We start from the raw sequence: 12,394 nt of genomic DNA, 5'->3' as shown, positions 1-12,394 counted from the left end.
AAACTTTGAGGGTCGAAAAAATAAATGCCACACAGCGTGATGAGTAGCTATCATCCCCGAGGTTACGTCGATCAAGGTTCAAAATTTTGACTTTATGTAGGGTCGGCTTTCGATTGCTCTCTAGGCGGTAACAGGCACCTTCGAACACGAGTTCAGCCCTCCAGTGAAACGAAAGAGAAAAGAGAATGAAAGACTTCAAAATTTCAAGAGCGCCGAACACAATCCGATATACAAATAAAAGAGAACTACAGTAGCACTATACGAATACAATCTAAGTGTATTTAATAACTAACCTCGAAAGGTTAACAGAATTTCGTAAAAGTTAACGACAGAAAAATAATACCACTTCAGAAAAACTCAGCAAACCCGTCTTTTTTTTAGGGAACACCGAAAAGCAAAGAACTACTCCGTAGGGATCTAAGATTAATAATACCAAACACTTTTAGTCTTAACATTTAATTGTCGATCACTGTGGGAAATCATCTAAGAGGAATTTATCAACCTTTACGTTCTGTTATGCAAGACGAAGAGGCGAGAAATTAGAAGTTCATTAAGATCACCATATGCGAAAAAACTGTTTCCAGACCAGGATAATGTAATATCGCTTTCATAGAGAGAAGCCGCTTCCCAAGTTATCCTGAGAGGCACTGAAGCCGGGCTAAGAGAAAACATCGTTCTCGATCTTCTCCAACATGTTTCAAACTAGGTATAGATTCTATTACGAAACTCCATACTGCTGCGAAAACAACACCTATTTCAATCGCCACAAGGTAAAGGTCAAGGGCTATATAAATAGGATGAAAAAATACTGGTCTACCCCAAATTATCATACATTGGCGACCTGGATAGTAACGCCGCCACTTCGTATCAAACAAATGACTAGTACGTCATTATCTACCTAATGACGCTCTTCCATCAAATACCAGACGACTGGCAACGATTCAATGAACTTGTTTTTCATACGACAAAAAAATCGCTGTATGCGCAACGGGCTATTAAAAGTCTTAATGTGTTGACATGTAATGAACTGTGGTGAAAAATGCATGGACAGGGCGCAAGAAGAACCCATTTGAAAATGTTTCCCTATTTACTTTTAGCTTTCGTAACGAGAGAAAAAAAACTACAGTATAAATACATAATTAATAATCATCAAACTAATATTCAAATACTGAAAACCGACACCGTGAAAGGCTCTCAAAGCGAAAAAAAAAGAAAAACAACTCAGCGAACCACATTATTGACCAACATATAGGCACTTCGAAAGGAATTCAAGAAATCTCTACGGAAGTGAAAACTAATAGGATAGCTAAATTGAAGAGAAGAATCCAGAACCATTTGGAAAACGGCTATGGAAAACTACGATTTAATGAAATGTCAAGAAGCAAATTCACTATTTAATCACGTGGCAGGGGGCACGAACTAAAACGCATTGCACCTGTAAATCACATTCGTCGCCGAATACGTATAGCAAAAGCGAAAACCGAAGGTCGTAGGTTCGAGACCTGCGCAACGAGTTGCGTAAGGAATGTCAGTGGTAGTAGTAACTTGCTTCCCGCAACACACCTGCAATCTTAGTCATAGCACGACACGATCGAAACAAAATAACAAACAATGAGTACAATGCATGAATTAACAGATTCATGGCAAGAGTTACAGGCACCATGCCCTAATATGCAACAAAGACTTCGCACCATCACTTATTGAGAAACTTTTATAGTAAAAAACAAATGAATTGAGCACAAAACTGCTACTGGTATAAAAATGTAATCGGCAGGAGAAAGAGAGAAAAAGAAACAGCTCAACGAATAGAGAACGACGATAAATTAATAACTGCAGTAAGAAATAACGGAAAATGAACATAGAAAAAACGATAAGCATACAAGGAGAGATAAAACAGTCTCAATGGATATCCGGTACAAAGGGAACGCAATGGCAGGCACGCAGCAACAAGAAGAAAGTGCCAAGAGCAGACAAACCCGGGAAGAACCTTTCAATGAGACCTTTCCACGCATGAAATTAAGTAAGCAATCATAAACGCGATCAAGTCAATCGGCGTTTGGCAGAGATAAAGGCTCAGTACAACGGAAGTCATTAGGTACTCACTAACGCATCCATCACCCCTCAGTCCAATCATCAAGAAGAGATTCAAGAGCAAGATACGAACTGATTTGAGGATACAATGAAAGACTGTCCCCTGATCTTCAATTAAGGACCTCTTCATCCACCCAAACAGAGAAAATAACGAAAGATATCCTAATAAACAAAAATCCTACTTTACAGAAATCACGTTCCCGGAAAGGTTTTCATAGACATATTAATCAAAGAAACGAATTCATTACAACACGGGGTTTCCGGTTTGCATGCTAAGGAAATGGACCAGCCTTGGCTCACAATACGCAATATCTTACTTTATTGGCCAAAAACAGCGGCAGATTATGCCGGAAAAAAAGAAAAATCTCAGAATGAATAATTTCGTTCCTCGACGTCAACTTTGAAAAGAACACTGTCCCGTGACGATTACACTCATCCGTAGTCTCCTAGTAACACATGGAAAACTAAACCGTGAACCAGCACCAGAGTTAATGCAATAAAATAGGGATATTGCATGGTTTTTCGATCGATTCTTTCCGCTCGGATAATCATCTCTCTCCACACTCCCACGCGATTATGTTTACGTGGAATAGGGCTACGTTATCATTTAAGAAGAGCCACCGACGAAGAGGGGAAGAGAAGCAGACACAAATGGTCGTCTGCCAAATGGCGACAAGGCCGATGGCGTCACACATCGTACGAGGTCCTGTTCCAAGGGAGTTAGTTGTTTCGATAGGTAAGGAAGAGAGACATGGAGAGGGAGAGAAAGTGCTGGCGGTCTGAAGGCTAGAGATGGAAGCGGTCGAACAATGCGAATACCATTTCACCCCATACCACTCGAAAAGTAGCCCTTGTTGAAGAGGGACTGCAGGAATTGTGCAAGAAAAGACGTTCAAGTCTGCTCTCAGGTATATACAGAATGATTAGAGCCCTTGAATAATGAGGTCATAGAAGACGTACACGAGAAACAACTAACCGTGAATGTACATTTTCTTGAAAAGGATATAACAATGAAGAATGACAACCGCTAGGCCACAAATAACAAAAAAGCCCTTAATATCGCCAGAGCCGAGCTTTAGGGAATATGTCATACCTGAATAAATATCCCAAGTATACATAATGCCACAAACTTGATCATGAATTCATCACCTTAGAAACATCTTTCCGAATAATAGCGATGGCTAATTAAGCCTCGACCGCAAGAGTAAAAAGTAAAACTTTCGCGGAGACAAAAATCATTCGTATTCATAGAATCAAGTACCAAGAACCCTTGAAATCACACCAAGTGCTTCAACATGAAATCTTTCTTTCCTGGAAGTATCTCGTGGTTGCGTTAAGCTACAAAATTGACTTAATCGCGGCTGTTTCCTAACATTTGCAGGAGTTTAAGTAAATGCAATAAGCTCTAAAAACGCCAACCATATCTAGAAAGAAACCTAACAGGGGGATAAATTTACTGCAGTCGGTTGCGAACCCAGAAAGGATTAGAAACGACGGATCAACTGGTTAATTCCACCGACGAATTAACTATTTTCTTGTGACTAAGAAACAGTACGTGATAGAAATGTGGTAAAAATGATTAAAATGATAAAGACAAAAATAGGGCACGAAAAAGGAAAAACAAAAAACTGTAGCAGCTGGGGAATTTCTGTTATTTGAATGAAAAATACATTTTAACAGTTGTGAAGCTCCAAGAGAATGGCACTTTGCAAACTGACTGCTGGGGAGTACGGACGATGTACGTGGAAATAAAATGACTAATAATCATTTGACTATAGACTCTGAAGAAGATGCAGAATTACACCGTGGCATTAAATAAAAAACTGAAATATCGAAAACATCACCACAGCCATTGAACTTGTGGCCTTGTTATTCTATATTAAAACAGCTTTTTAATGCACGCGGCTAAGGTAGGTAGCTTGCAGGGATACAATAACCAGAATAATCACCCCTACATCTATGACAGGAGCACACAATATCGATAACGGGCTAATATGGTCGAAGATACCAATGAAACAATCATCCGCACCGAAAAGATAAATTGGCGAGCTTTTACGTATATAGGGAAACTTGCGGAGTGACTAACACCAGATAGGTGTAACCATGCGTTTTACTATGCGGCCCGTCATCGTTATCAGAGGACGATTCCTAAATTGGTCCCAAAAGACGCCGGCACCGCGCAAACATAAACCTTTAACAAAGTCATTCGACGAATAACCTAAAAAGAGTTCGTAGAAACGTAACATCAAGATGGCTACTCAAATGTCAAGTGGAAATTCCCGTAAGTCCCTCGTGTTTAAAGACTATTTTGAAAATTTTCAATACAATTTGACATCATGCATTTCACCAAATATTGCCACCTTCAGACGAGTTAAAAATTATATTTGATAGAGTTACACAATAGCCTTAAATAAAATTCAGTGTAATCAAGATATGTAAAATGCATTGAAGCAGACGTGGAGCTCCACATGATTAGCACCCTGAGAAAGGGCCGCTGGGGATTGTAGAAGATATTCGTAGAAATATGGTGACCAATTAGCAATTACTTTTGCAGCAAATAAATTTTCCGGATCTTAATGCAATTTTTCCCAACATCTCCCAACTTTCTGGGATTTCAAAGAGTGTTCAAATTGAACATGTGTACGACCAGAATTGTTTTCATTGTAAATAGCATATCTGCACTGACATTTTATAAAGTCAAATACCATGCACGGCGACAGTTTGAAATGATTGATTCACTGCAAAGCCTTGACTCACTTTCCTCGTGGAAAAGGAGCAAAGAATATTTCGCGTGAATATGAGCCATTAATTCGCACGTGCAAGACAAGAGGAAATCGATGAAGAATATTTTACCAAAAATCCCTATCGATATCGCGAAGGACGTCTTTCCAACTCTATAAAGGAGTGTCCGATGGGCGATTTGAACACATTATTCCCAGAAACCTAGCAGCCCAAGGTCTAGCCGAGTTATATGGCAGACCTGCAGCGCACGAGAAAGTAATCATCAGCAATTCACACCCTCGTCATCATAGGCACCTCTAGCACTGGAGCGTGAATATCTGCATCTACACAACATCCTTCCAGCCACCACAAGGGTGTTTGGCAGGGGCGCGAGTACTACCAGGAAACTAAGAATCAAGAAAATTTGTGAAAAATAAAACTTTTAAGAGTGTAAAAACCTCTCAGTGAGACCTGTAACTGGATAAAAGGGAGTGTTCACTTCCCCTAGCATCAAGGACACATTCACACAGCACCTTGTGATCCGCCATTAAAAAGGTTTTAAAAAACAGAACTTCTCCGAACACATTGCCATGGCAAAATGCGCTTATAAACATAGATGGTGGACATGACGATAACGAGAAAACTGTAGTTTAACTTCCACAGATTTTATTTCTTTACCAGCCTCGATTATGACCCAAAAGAAAGATGTACCCAATCTCACTAACACTTCATCCCTTGACGTGGACTATAAAACACGCATTACACTTAGAAGCTGCGATAATCTTGAAACGTAAAATAGGTGGTAGCAGCATAAGCAGCGTGCAAAGATCAGGTTAACGTCCCCTTACTTGTAGAAGTCGCACTATCACATTAAGTTTCCTGTCCAAGACACAAACATTCCTACCTAGCGTTCAAATAACAGAACTGCCACACGAAGGACACCTATCTCTCCTCGGACCTTGGCAAGACAACACGGGCCTACAATGGAAATTCGAAGGCTAGACCCAAAATAGCAGGAACACACCGACACCGCGAAGATCAAACTTCGCCCCCTTCGGGTCCTTTAACCTTACATGTAACTTAGGAGAAGTTTAATTGTATGTTGGCTCCATGAGACAGATGGGATAAATTAAAGTTACAGGGAGAGCATTAGCTTTGATCAAGATCAATTTTCAGGTCCATTATTAATTTTCAGCCACATTTCTTCATAAAATATATTTTAAAATATTACACGGCCTAGATCGGATACTGTGGTCTCCCCAAAGAACTTCCGAACGAGGATGTGACGTTCACTCAAGCCTGCGACCGAGTAGCACTCAACATCGGTCGACGACTCAATGAATTATTTCAACAGTGTCCGCAGGGAGTTGGAGGAAGACTGAAAATCATTCTATCAAGCATCGGCATTAATGACCCCGTCAGACCCCGAGTATCATCAACAGTCCCCATTTGTAGGAAAAGTTTCAAATTCAAAGCCACCAACCAAGCTATGATGTCTGAATGATAACGTGGGAGATAAAGATACTATACCATTATCTACGCAATTTGCTTAGCCCAAACTAAAACAGGTACTCTATCAAAAGCAACGAAAACTTTTTTTGAACGTCTAGCACGAGTCGGCCAGACACCAAAAGCGGAAAGGAGTTAAAGGCATGTAATCGACAAAAATAACACCTTCCCACTACATTGGATTAGAGAAAATGAGGGGCAAGCCAAAAAATAGGAAAAAAACACTTAAGGATTTACCTTATGATGGTTTGGAGAAATGAGGAAAAATCTCCCATAGAAAAGGAGCAATCATCATGATTTTGTCAAAAAAGCAGAGCTAGTTAATATTACCGCGAGAATGCATGAATTCAATATGGCTAAATAGCCCCTGCTCTAATGCCGAGCTCGCATTCTCGCAATTTCAAAAATGTTTTCAGTGCTAACCTGCGCAATGACGTGCCCCGAGAAAAACGGCCTGGAGTGTATAGAATAAGAGAAAAATAGAATAAAAGAAAAAATCAAACTCTAATCTCCAATCACTCAGCCAGAACGTGGCTAGAAAATGTTTCAGCCGAGCTTGCGTGGAGGGAGAATGCTTTCCGGGAGGAAATGTGGGGGGGGGGGGGGGGTAATTAAAGGGGGAAACATTTGACTGCACCTCCGATGTGTTTCGGAGGAAGTTTGGAATGCCCCTCCCAACGCCCGGCTCATCCGACGATTAATTTTCTGTAATTACGAAGAAGTTAGCAAAGGTACTTCTTCAGAGTGTGAACAATAGAGATCATTATTGATAGCCATTATGGCAACCTCACCATATTTCAATTAATAATAATAAACAAAGATATCGTCCTTCCCACTAATTATATTTAACAGCCCATAACACGTGCCTTGCAAGCATCACAAGGTACTGAATGAAAGTATCCGATAATTATTGCAAGGCAATCGAAACACGCGTTGCGAGCTGTTGAATACAATTAGTGGTCAGAACGATATATTTACTATTCGATACGCCATGCCATTCGATTCGATACGCCAACCATCTCACAAATGACACAATGAATCCATTGAAATTTCTTAATTCCAGAATCCTCAAAATAAAGCCATCAAGTAAAATCCTTGGAAGAAACCAACTATCAGGTCACGGAAGCACGATCGAATGGACGGCGCTCCTGAAGGAGCAGTGAAAGAAGTTGGTCAAACGTATTTTTTATACCGCCGTAATTTTTGCGAGTGACCTCCACTTAAGTTGCTAAAATTATACATTAAACGCAGGGGCAGATCTGATTTCCGGATTCGCTTGATGAAGAGACGGAAACTCTCATTAGGAAAGAAATATGAAAAGTCATTTAACAATCACTAGAAGGCAAATGGACCTACCCTACTCAAGCCGCATGAAATTTGGAGGATGACCTGAAGAGTTTCAAGAACCGCTACGTGAAAACCTGATGAGACGACACATACTAAGAATGGCAAAATATTAAGAATCACAATATTAATGCATTTGCAAAGTCATTAATTTCATTAAAAAATATTTTCTTTGATATTACATCAAAACCCTACACAGCGAGAGGACGTAATCCACAAAAGATCTTCTGCATCATCATTCATCGGCGAGTTACTTCTACACCTACTTGAAACTTAAAACGATTACAATAGTGAGGAGCATCGGCGGCCATAAGTAAGTTAGAAAATCTCAGTCATCGTCTCCTACTGCGGTTAATAATATTTCTTATGATGTTAAATGCATTTTCGTCATGCTTGCATAAACGTGCAAAAATTAATAATATAATTTACATTAACATTGTAACGGAGAACGGCTTTCGATAAAATTATAGCATAGATAAAAAGTACTTGTAAACACTGGAATGCAATTTCGCGAAGTCTTCATCCCTCCACCTTTACAGGGAGGAATAAGCTACTTTCGAAAGACAGGATTCAGAGTTTTGGCTTCAAATTTCTTTAAAAAATAACTCCATAAAAAAACAGTAACAAAACATTTTCAAGCATCAAATGCAGCGGAATTTACACGCAAAGTAATTTGTCAAACAGAAGTATTAATGAATCGGGGAATGAAGACGACGCAACAAGTACTGAGGGAGCTTCACCGGGGATGAGGAGACACCGATTTTAAAATTGGGAGGAAACCTAAAAACATAGACAACAGTTTCGCACCATTGCAGACAGGCGAATGCAACTCTTACGATAAAACCTGACAATAAAATAATCGCCAGCGACACAGAACACCCACTCACAAATCTTAATAATCCTATTAGTGCCTTCCCTAAAATCAAATGCTAATTGAAAAACAAGGGTTACGAAAACAGCAAACCAAATTTGCACTATAACTACAGAAGTAATACTCCGGGAAGGCGTAATTGAAATCAATTAAAAATGTGTAAGAAAACAAATCGTCGCGTCAGCCAGCCGTGTCAATAAACGGGTATCAATGAAACTATAGGCGACCCCAATTCATTTTACGTACAGATCATTTGAAATTTGAGCAAGCTTAATCCTGATTAAACTAAACAGAACAGAAGGATATCACGGTGGTGAATATACTGTTGGAAACAAATTAGGTCATAGGGTAGCAGTAAAAACCAGATCAAGGAAAGGTGAAACATCCGAAGACACACCATACACAGGTAAGGAAATTATTCTTTCGGATGGCACGAAAAGCCTTCCGGAATTTTTACGGTCATAAGAGAAAGGCAATTGGTAAAAGGCTTAATATTCTTTGATATGCCATAAGAGAAGACTATACCAGAAGGTGCACGAATTGTAAGAAGAATAAGACAAGATTTTAATAACATCCTACCGTATCAACATGGGATAGACTAATCCCGGTAGATAGAATAAAATCAAAGGGAAGTCTAATAACGCATACACCTTTGACAACTCCACGTTTGAACAGAATTATGTACCATTTCAACACGATGGTTTCTCGGACAATGAAGTAGGTCGAGTAGAACATTTTGATTGCGTCTGGTGTACGTTAACATTGAACCAACCCAGACAACATCCATTTCGCAGATCCATACTATAAAGTAGCAACGCGCTACCACGGTACCAAATGGAACGCCCATCAATAAATTCACACTTAGAATTTAAACTTTAAACCAAGAATGAAAACGCGTTTTATTAAAAAAACATGCAGCTTAACTTACCTGACTAAATAAATAACCACATAATGAGATGAGTAGAATGCATTTAGAGAGTCTCTTCGAAGAGCGATGGAGTTTCTCGAACATGGAGCAGTAACTTGAAGAATTTGTATTGCCGCACACCGGGTCTGAGATCGCCATTGGAAATCGTTCTGCAGGCTCAGCCCACAACGAACTCACGGAACCGTTACACAGTATTTCCCCGAGTATATCGATGCACAGATGCGAGGATGTCTTGGAGCGCTAAAATACATTCATGCTTCACCAGAGTCTATCTCCCACTGTGAGCAGTACAGTTGTCACCTCAACAGCTTAAAAACATAAGGAACACGAAACGCTCCACAACTACCCCACCGATCTCCGTTGTCTGATTCAATCGGATGACGTACCACGAGAACCAATCACGAGCGGCCAGCCTTTGGAGCGCCCTGCGGATAAAATATAAACTAGTGTCAGCCTTCTTTAGCAGTAGGTGGCAGCATCGGTAGGTGTTATTTCGCGCGCGGGAAATCAAATACTCCATACTTCATGAAAAATCTAATGCGCAAGCATTTACGTCAGACATGTGAATTAAGCATTTGACATCACATAAGGCTGAAAAATATATAAACAGATTCAACAAAATCGTCGAAAAAAAGAAGCTTTTTTTAAATCCCGAATATGAAAGTACTCTTGAAAACTCGTAATGCACAACAGAATAAACCCAATAGTTTCGCCAAAAGTATAGTGAAAAATGCTAAGTCGACTCCATTATTATGCGGCATAAAATCTCCATCATTATTTCGGGATAAAATCAATCTAAAATAGTGGAATTAAAACAGTTAATAACTAATAAAGTCGACAGTCGAGACACTTTGGCTCGCATCGTTGGAAATTAGTTAAAAATATAAAGGACTAATTTCAAAGAACTATCATATCCTAGCCAACTTGAGCACTCCAGAGGAGGCATATAACGCTGTAAAATCTATTACTAAGTGCTGATAAAGATTAAATAATAATCTAATTAAGTAACATTACGCATGGTTAATTTTTAAAGGATATCGTACCAAATGACAAAAAATTTTGAATTTCGGACAGTCATTATTTGAATTTTACAACAAGGATAATTCTTCCATATTCATTTTTCGCTGTCCCACACATTACATGACTATCAGAATACGGTTAAATTTCTTTCCGAGAATTACTAAGGCCACCTCATCAAAGGAAAAAATTGTTGAATGTAGTACCTCTAAGTATTGCGATAAGAATAAAATGAAAAGAAATTAGGCTTTACCATGATTGAAAAAGAATATGAAGAACGCATATAAAATAAACACCAGGAACACTAAAATTCTCATCAGAAGGTAATGATTATAATACATTAATGCATGGCAGTTAACAAATTTTCACCGATTGTTTGTAAGAACATCTCGTGTCAGGGAACCAAATGAAAATACAGTGATCAGATAACCACACCAAAATGAATTATTATAAACTGTATAATACTTTATAAACAAACAGCATTTGCGCATGAAATAGAACACAAATATATTGTCTGTAAGTGTGAGTTCTGACCGGATAAGCGAATGGAGGTTTGGTGCTTTACTGCTGAACTTGCGTTCAAATTGGAATAGCACAATGACCCTGAGTGGACTCATAAATGGAAATTATATCCAATTCGAAAGCCCTCAGTGATTATTCACCCATCTTCTTAAGGAACAAGTTGTCTCACTGTAGAGCTATGGATGATTTAACTAAATAAAGAGTATCAGGATCGATTGAAGAATCGCTTCGATTAACATTGGACGAACTACCCAATTATTAACTCGCCAATCTTATCTATGCTTTACTTTGAAACGCGCGAGCTTCAACTTACTCGCTATCATTTAATTTTCTATATCTAGTAGCGATGAATCTTTTCAGTTCCTGTCACGATTACTGCGAGTGTAGCTTCAGAACATAATATGTATAATCATTCCAATTCGATAAATATATATGCATGTATATATTTCAGTTTCTTACCGTCATTCCTTTGAGTAATGAGAGCATTGCTGCCCTTGTTTTCTTTATTCTACAATTTAAATCCAGATGTTACCGATAAACGAAGTTTGATCATTGAATAAATGTTTATAGCGTAGCCAAACTTTAAGGGAAATATATGTGAGAAAGATACGTGAATGGAAGTAATTTTCTTCCTCAACAATCTGAATGTTTTAAATTATCTTTCCTTTCCCCTTGTATTGCCAAAATGTTCACTAAATCAGCCACGTAGTCCGCGACGTCAATTATCCGTCGCAGGTATAGAGGTACTCAGGGAAAAATTTTTGCTTTGCATCTGCTTTGGAACCCTTTTGAAACTGCTTTGGAACACCAAAATCTGCATTGGAACTGCTGTGAAACACATTTTCACTCATTTGTACCAAAAATTAGAAATATGAAGACGTTTGTAACTCATTTGTGATCCCCTTTGGAACTCCTTTGTACAGAGTGTGTTCGTTTGGAACTGCTTTCTACTCATTTGGAACTACTTTTGAACGATTCGGCAGGATTTCCAGACGTCATCATTCGTAGTGTAACGGCTGTGTACGGAGAAAATTCATTTGGAACACCCTTTGAACGAGATGACAGGATTTCCGGGCGTCATCATTCGTATTGTAACTGTTGTGTACTGAGAAGATTCATGTATAACGGCTTTCCATGCGTTTGTAATTCTTTGTGAACAAATACATGCGATTTATATACGTCATCATTTGTTTTGGAACTGTCTTCTACGCGCCATTAACATACCATGGCCAGGTTCAGTCTGATACGTTTGGTCGAGAAAACGAAAATTCTTTAATATATGCAATAAAAATGCATAAGAGGTATAAGAAATAATTGCAAGTCAGTTAATAGAAACGGAACTCCCAAATAATCACTCGAATTAGTTTAAAAATTATTTTATTTTCCTTGTG

The 12,394-nt window shown here is 38.8% G+C and overlaps 1 protein-coding gene across 6 annotated transcripts in view; it reads right to left on the bottom strand.

The window, feature by feature from the left end:
* Positions 1 to 9,843, bottom strand: part of LOC124163923 (NPC intracellular cholesterol transporter 1) — a 124,467-nt gene extending 114,624 nt beyond the window's left edge. For 4 of the 6 annotated variants that reach the window (XR_006865877.1, XM_046541035.1, XM_046541036.1 and 1 more), the window contains exon 1: positions 9,465 to 9,843. Coding sequence is in view for 5 of the 6 variants with exons in the window: in XM_046541035.1 (XP_046396991.1) it covers positions 9,465 to 9,602 (138 nt within the window). In the remaining variant the exon portion in view is untranslated. The remainder of the gene's footprint in view (positions 1 to 9,464) is intronic. The other 2 variants (XM_046541039.1, XM_046541038.1) reach the window with 1 other exon arrangement.
* Positions 9,844 to 12,394: the final 2,551 nt, after the last annotated feature.

The sequence above is a fragment of the Ischnura elegans genome, chromosome 8 (genome assembly GCF_921293095.1).
Source record: "Ischnura elegans chromosome 8, ioIscEleg1.1, whole genome shotgun sequence".
Taxonomy (NCBI): domain Eukaryota; kingdom Metazoa; phylum Arthropoda; class Insecta; order Odonata; family Coenagrionidae; genus Ischnura; species Ischnura elegans.
Note: the sequence above shows the minus strand (reverse complement) of the source record. Positions and strands in the feature narration are given on the sequence as shown.